This window comes from Bombina bombina, chromosome 6, assembly GCF_027579735.1.
Source record: "Bombina bombina isolate aBomBom1 chromosome 6, aBomBom1.pri, whole genome shotgun sequence".
In the NCBI taxonomy this organism is placed as follows: Eukaryota; Metazoa; Chordata; class Amphibia; order Anura; family Bombinatoridae; genus Bombina; species Bombina bombina.
In genome coordinates this window covers 503622058-503630108 of record NC_069504.1, presented here as the reverse complement: position 1 = coordinate 503630108, position 8051 = coordinate 503622058, and the positions used below count along the sequence as shown (strand labels likewise).

At 38.8% G+C, this 8051-nt stretch overlaps 1 protein-coding gene across 1 annotated transcript in view; it reads left to right on the top strand.

The window, feature by feature from the left end:
- Positions 1-8051, top strand: part of LOC128663182 (uncharacterized) — an 82254-nt gene continuing 74203 nt past the window's right edge. Inside the window, exon 1 of the mRNA XM_053717385.1 lies at positions 1-94. Within this exon, the coding sequence (XP_053573360.1) occupies positions 67-94 (28 nt within the window). The 5' untranslated portion in view covers positions 1-66. The remainder of the gene's footprint in view (positions 95-8051) is intronic.

Genomic DNA, 8051 nt, shown 5'->3' with positions numbered 1-8051 from the left:
CATTCACTAGCTAATAAACTGGAATACGAAGACCAAGGTGTATATGGGGAAGTGGCATCGATAAACATGGCACTGCTTGAGAATATCCCAGCAGGTAAGAATGTACATTTGTGTATGTATGTATAGATAGTTATACTTTATAGGTTACAAATTACATATTGAAATTACAGTCAAAGGGTATGAAAGTTGTTAGGAGTCATTTCAATATGTTCTAAATATAAACTGTTTCAATATGATTTGCAAACGAAAGCCTAAAATATGCATCATCTTTTCATAAATACATTTATGAAGTTATCCATATTCAAGTATTATGAAAAGTCCATTTAAATATATGTGTTTAACGATTCTAATATAACAGATAAGTCATGGATCTAAAAGTCCTCTATTCATTTGTGATCAAAAGATGGGGGAGGTATCTTCCCTGAATGTGACAAAAGTTAAGAGGTGGCGCCTACGGCTAACTGTTTGTTGAATTTAATATAAAGGGTTAATACACCAATAATAAATCAATTGATTAATAATGCGAGGATGACCTTAACATATTTCATATATATACAATACTCAAATCATTCAGTAAATTCATGAAACTCTATTCAATATAAAAGATTTTAATTACTCAACACAAGATATACAAATGACGGTATATTTTAAAATTGCATGAACGTTCATTCATTAAATTATAACTTTATCAATTCAATACCCTTAAATATAATGTTAATAAAAATGATCTTAAAAAATTTGATCATATAAAAAATTCATTGACACATTGGCTCAAAAGATCGATTTCCAAACATTAGACTGTGATATTGTGCAGTATTTTAAAAATATCATACGTTGTAAAAAACCATTGGTAATGGACCGCCATTTCGGTGTATTATTAAACCCGGAATTTGGCGTTAGGAGATTAACAGAGTCGATTTCACGAGAAAAACAGTGTCGCTGACACTCCCAAGATCGCCGGACCTGTGAGTACATTTAACCGCAGCAGGCGTTAGGAGACCGTTCACACTGGTGCATGAGAGGAAGACAACCAATAGGATTCCTTAGGTGACACAGAGGAAGAAGGGACACTGAAGCAGCTATTTGCAAAGAACCCCACGACATTGTAGTGCCAGCCTGAAGACGCCGTTACAATCAGGGCGAGCCAGGCGAAATTGGCGGAAAGAGCAACAGTCTCGCAAGGATTGTTTGTATGCACAGCACCTACACCTGTCCGGTAAGAAATCTGACATAAGTCAGTACATCAGTGAGACTTTTATTATAAGAACATAATTAACCTACATAACATTACCTAAAAGACAAAAGGAGATTCCACTCATTCACTAAGGGGTTAAATTATAACATCTAAAGTGGAACAAAGTATCGAAGTTCTAATTGACAGTTCATCAAAAGACGTTTAACAACACATCGTGTCCAGTTACTAATTGACACAATTTTTTTCAAGAGGAAGGAAACAGGATAATAGAATATTGGAACATTAGTTACCAATGGTTTTTTACAACGTATGATATTTTTAAAATACTGCACAATATCGCAGTCTAATTTTTGGAAATCGATCTTTTGAGCCAATGTGTCTATTAATTTTTTATATCATCAAATTTTTTAAGATCATTTTTATTAACATTATATTTAAGGGTATTGAACTGATAAAGTTATAATTTAATGAATGAACGTTCATGCAATTTTAAAATATACCGTCATTTGTATATCTTGTGTTGAGTAATTAAAATCTTTTATATTGAATAGAGTTTCATGAATTTACTGAATGATTTGAGTATTGTATATATATGAAATATGTTAAGGTCATCCTCGCATTATTAATCAATTGATTATTGGTGTATTAACCCTTTATATTAAATTCAACAAACAGTTAGCCGTAGGCGCCACCTCTTAACTTTTGTCACTGTCTTTTCCCCACGTTACTAATCTGTGAGAATTAGTAACATTTGAGGTAGGCAAAACTGTTACACTTGAAGCAGTTAGATAACCACACCTAACCTTTTTCAGATAACCACACCTAACCTTTTTCACAGTATCTTCCCTGAATGTAACTCATCTAGATTCTGATTCTTTAAAATAGGAAGTAAACAAGACGTAACTCAAGCCTTTTTTTTTTCTTCTGCAAGCTTTATTAGAAAAATATATAAAAAATGGTAATACAGCGCAAAGGCACCCATAAGGTTTACATGTTTACAGAAAACAGCTATTAATATCAAGAAAATAAATATTACAAATCCCAATAAACCTGAGTGTTAAAAAGATAGACCACTGAAAAGACCACTGGTTTTCAAACCTGCTCTCAGACCACATTTTGAGGATATCCGTACTAGGTCTCAGGTGAAATAATCAGCTGCTTAGTAAACATGGTTATTTTACCTGCTCTCATCCAAGGTGATCCCAAAAACCTAACCTGTTGGGGAGGGCTGGGGACAGGTTTGAAAATCAGTGAGATAGACCTATAACCACAGAGCTTAGCAGGCACTGCTCCTTAAAGTGCCATAAAACAGGTTGCGATCTGTGCATATCCTAAAAGGGCTAATTAAGTAAAAATAGTTTGCATAAAAAAATGTTTAAAAATTGTTGGGAAATATTTTAAAATAATTAAAAAAAAATAAGCAAAAATACTTAAAATAGCCATGCTGTCTGGACACTGTGCTCCACCCCTCTTATCAGTGTTTAGACACAGGCTTTGTATTTCACCTGAGTTTGCAGCTTCTAGGCATGCTCCAGCAGATAATCCCTATTTATTTGTGCATTTTACCAAAACAACAATGGATATAGCTACAGCCATAAAAGGAATTGTGTGGGGGGAGTTAGAGCTGTACAATTCAGAAACTAAAAAGAAAGGGTTAATGGCGAGGCACTGCAGTATAAATTTGCAGGTAAAGTAATTAAAAAAGTACATATTATTATATGTTGTCTCTATCTCAACTTGTTCTATGTCCCTTTAAGTCTGGAGTTCTACAGTCCAATAATGTCATGTCCATTCATAAGTAAAACAAGACATACTAGTATATCAGTATTTAATTAATATGTTCATGTATATGAATCTAACCAGAATAAACATAAGATTATGCTTATGACAACAGTTTGAAAGAACAACTTCATTTTACAGACAAGTTCTACAACCAATAAAGATGTTACATTCCATAAAAAAAAATTCAGCCTGGAAAAGAGGGAAATTGAGAAAAGAAAAGAAAAAAACAGGGAAAGAAATTATTGGGGAAGGGGGGGACCAACCATGACACCCTTTCCGACAGGAAGACCTCTACCAATTCTAAACATGCATTATAAATAAAACTCCTAATCAAGGGGAGCAACAGGAACTTAGATGGCATCAGTCCTCCTCTCTAATATTAGCTTATGAATTTATACTCTATCCAATCTCAAGTATTGATACCTTTCCAACTGAACCAAATAATCTACCTGCTGTTTCCACATATCTTCCATCAGCACCTCGGGAAATCTCCTCTGTAATGGAATCAAGGATATAATATACAATAGTGCTTTCTGTGCCCTATCTTCTAGCATGGCTCTTCAGGGAGTTTAATAGATAACACTTTGTTTATAAATTAGATGATTTTGTGCAAAAAGGAGCCTAACTTTAAACAGCTCCACCATATGTGGAGCATATCAGCCTCTTCCCGCATCTCCCACTCAATTGTTTATAAATTATTTTAATCCTAACTGGAATGAGATACCACCTAGAAAGGAACATGACATTTGTTTGTTGGACCCGTGCAGATATTGAGGTAGATTTATGTTTCTCAAAAATCCTATCCCAATCTTTAGTAGTCATTTGTACCCCCAGTTCACCATTCCATTTATAGCCATTGTATGGGGTATCAAAACCGTCCATGACTATAAGAAATGTATATATAAGAGAAACTTTATGTTGGGGCAAGGGGTGCATCAAACAAAGCCAAAATAACTCAAGCCTTTTTAACCTACAGGGACATAAGACCATTTTATGTAAAAGAAAAAAAAACTCCTCTTTCAAATGAGGGGTCATGTGACCTTGCACCTGCATTAAACATGGTAGTTGTGAAAATAGTAGCTTACTAACCAATTAGATATCTAGTTTTGAGAAGTAAAGAAAGGGTGCTGAAAGTATTTCCACTATTTTGCTAAATGAATCTATATATCAAGAGAAAAAGGTCCAGATACATTATTGATGTGAAAACATAATTTCTTTTACAAGATATGACGAGTCCATGGATTTCATCCTTACTTGTGGGATATCGCCTCCTGGTCAGCAGGAAGTGGCAAAGCGCTCCACAGCAGAGCTGCATATATAGCCCCTCCCCCTCCACTCATTCTCTTTGCCTGTGTTAGTGATAGGAAGAGGTAAAGTGAGGTGTTTAGTTTAGATTCTTCAATCAAGAGTTTATTGTTTTTAAATGGTGCCAAAGTGTACTATTTTATTACAGAGCAGCTTTAAGTAGTCTTTAAGACTATGGGAACTGGTGGATTTTTGTCTCCACTGTGCCTCCCAGGATTGTGCTGCTTTTGCTGTACATAGTCTTGGAAATTCTTAACTAAGACTTATCTGTTTCACAGGACCTCAGGAGGGAAAAGGTGGACCTCTTGACACTGTGAAGTGGTCATGCTGTTACTCAGCATGAAGGTAAGTGCAGTTCTTTTATTCTGGGACAGAAACAGAAGCTCAGATGAACTGTATGTTTATTATGCCTTGAGGTAAAGGTTAGTGGAACCCGACACTCTAGCGACTGCTACCTAGAAGCACTGGTATATACAAAAACACAAGATGACAGTACCTGACTCTGACAATGTTTATTGGGAGTTGGAGGGAGGGGGGCTATTGTGTGTATGTTTTTTTACCAGACACTCAGGTGGTTCTTAGTATGTGCCTTGAAGCGCTGGGACGTTGTGTGTGGCTTTGCTTTCTGGGGCTGACAGACGCAGGGGAGCTAATAGACAGTGTTTTTTACTTTTGAAACAATTTCGGAGTGCGTATGTTTTTTTCTGGCCTCCGGTTAATGGAGGATGTTGCCTGTATTGGGATTACGCCCACGAGGGGCAGAGCTTAGGACTTGCGCGCTTTCATAGCGCACTTAGTGTTGTGAAGACAGTTGGTTCTTTCGGCCTCTTGTTTTTTTCAGTCCGGTCTCCGGAACAGGTAGGAGCCACAGCAGAGCTGCGGCGAGGTGACAAGGTAGTTTATTTTTTAAAAGCTATCTGTGACTTATACTTGTGGGTTCTTGCCAGAGAATAAGAATGGTGTAAGAGGGAAAGAGAACTTGGAGAGCTTCTCTCTTGTGAAACAGTTTTCAGCAGATTTTATTCAATAAAAACATTTTGTTCAATAAAAACGTATAGCTGTGTAAATTGAGTTCTTAAAGACACAGTACTCAACATATTTATTTTACAGTTTAATTTCTGTGAGTAAGTCAAATTTGCTTGTTGTTTTACTTTAGTAAGATGGATGAACACAGTGCATGCCTTATGTGTTTAAATGCCATTGTAGAACCCCCTGTTACACTTTGTTCTTCATGTATAACTAGGGCATTACAGTGTAAAGGACACATTTTCTTATCTGATGATAATAATGATTGTACTCAGAATGATGAGGTTCAGGATAAAGCTCAATCCCAAGCGTCTCAGCCCATAACGCCCACACAGGCAACGCCATGTTCTTCATCGGTGTCTGCATCATTCACTCTGCAAGATATGGCTACAGTTATGTCCTCAACCCTTACAGAGGTGTTATCTAAGTTGCCAATACTACAGGGTAAACATAGTAGAATAGAGACCCAGGTAGTCCAGGCGACTTCTGATTCCTTGATGGCGATCTCCGATCTTCCCTCCCAGGACTCTGAAGGGGGGGGGGTAGGGAGGTTTTATCAGAAGGAGAACTGTCTGGCTCAGGTAGTACATTACCCAAGACAGATTCGGACGTGATGTCCTTCAGATTTAAGCTTGAACACCTTCGCCTGTTATTGCGGGAGGTTTTGTTAACCCTGGACGACTGTGACTCTATTGTAGTCCCTCCAGAGAAATTGTGTAAGATGGACAGATATTTGGAGGTTCCTACTTACGCTGATGTTTTTCCGATTCCTAAAAGAATTTCGGAAATTATTAACAAGGAATGGGAAAGGCCCGGTATACCATTCTCTCCTTCCCCTATATTTAAGAAAATGTATCCTTTACCTGATACCGTTAGGGATGTTTGGCAAACGATTCCCAAGGTGGAGGGAGCTATTTCTACTCTAGCTAAACGTACAACTATTCCTATTGAGGACAGTTGTGCTTTCAAGGACCCTATGGATAAAAAGTTGGAGGGTCTTCTAAAGAAGCTTTTTGTTCATCAAAGGTTTCTGTTGCAACCAACGGCCTGCATCGTTCCAGTTACAACTGTGGCTACCTTTTGGTTTGATGCCCTAGAAGAGTCTCTTAAGACTGAGACTCCTTTGGAGGAAATATTGGATAGAAGCAGGGTCCTTAAGCTAGCCAATTCCTTTGTTACGGACACCGCCTTTCAGATTGCCAAGTTGGCGGCTAAGAATGCGGGTTTGGCCAGAGTAGCACGCAGAGCCTTATGGTTGAAATCCTGGTCTGTGGATGTATCCTCTAAATCTAAGCTATTAGCTATTCCTTTCAAAGGAAAGACTTTATTTGGGCCTGAATTGAAAGAGATTATTTCTGACATTAAGGGAGGTAAGGGTCACCTCCTCCCTCAGGACAAGACATCCAAACAAAGAAGACAGAGTAATTTTTGTTCCTTTCAAAATTTCAAGGATGTCCCTTCTTCCTCTTCCGCTAAACAGGAAGGGAACTTCGCACAGTCCAAGTCCGTCTGGAGACCCAACCAGGCTTGGACCAAAAATAAACAACCCAAGAAGCCCGCTGCTGCTCCCAAGACAGCATGAAGGGACGCCCTCCGGTCCGAGATCGGACCTAGTAGGGGGCAGACTTTCTCTCTTTGTCCAGGCTTGGATAAGAGATGTTCAGGATCCCTGGACACTAGAAATAGTGTCCCAGGGGTACCAATTGGAGTTCAAAATTCCCTTCCAAGGGGAAGGTTTCTTCTTTCACGATTGTCTACTATGGGAGTAATTTGTCCCATTCCAATACAGGAACAAGGACAGGGGTTTTACTCAAATCTTTTCATGGTTCCCAAAAAAGAGGGAACGTTCAGACCCATTTTAGATCTCAAGAGTCTAAACAAGTTTCTCAGAGTCCCATCTTTCAAGATGGAAATGATTTGGACAATTCTTCCATTAATCCAGGAGGGTCAATATATGACTACCGTGGACTTAAAGGATGCATATCTTCACATTCCTATCCACAGAGATTATCACCAGTTTCTAAGGTTTGCCTTCCTGGACAGACATTTTCAGTTTGTGGCTCTTCCCTTCGGGCTGGTCACGGCACCCAGAATCTTCACAAAAGTTCTAGGGTCTTTGCTAGCGGTTCTCAGACCGCGGGGCATTGCAGTGGCGCCTTATCTAGACGATATACTAATCCAGTCCACGATATACTAATCCAGTCCTTTCAACTGGCAAAGTCCCATACTGACATAGTTCTGTCCTTTCTAAGGACTCATGGGTGGAAGGTGAATCTAGAAAAGAGTTCACTAATTCCACAGACAAAGGTTCCGTTCCTGGGAACTCTAATAGATTCCGTATCCATGACAATCTTTTTGATGGAAGTCAGAATGTTAAAGATTCTGGAGACATGCCGAACCCTTCAGTCCACTCCTTGGCCATCAGTGGCTCAGTGCATGGAGGTAATTGGATTGATGGTAGCGGCAATGGACATCATTCTGTTTGCGCGTTTTCATCTCAGACCTCTACAACTGAGCATGCTCAGACAGTGGAATGGAGATTATGCAAATTTAATCATTCGGTGGCTCACTCTTGTTATCTGTCAGCAACTTACATCCCAGGAGTGGACAACTGGGAAGCAGATTTTTTGAGCAGACAGACGTTTCATCCGGGGGAATGGGAACTTCACCCGGAGGTCTTTGCTACGCTGATTCTCAGGTGGGGCAGACCGGAATTGGATCTGATGGCATCTCGTCAGAATGC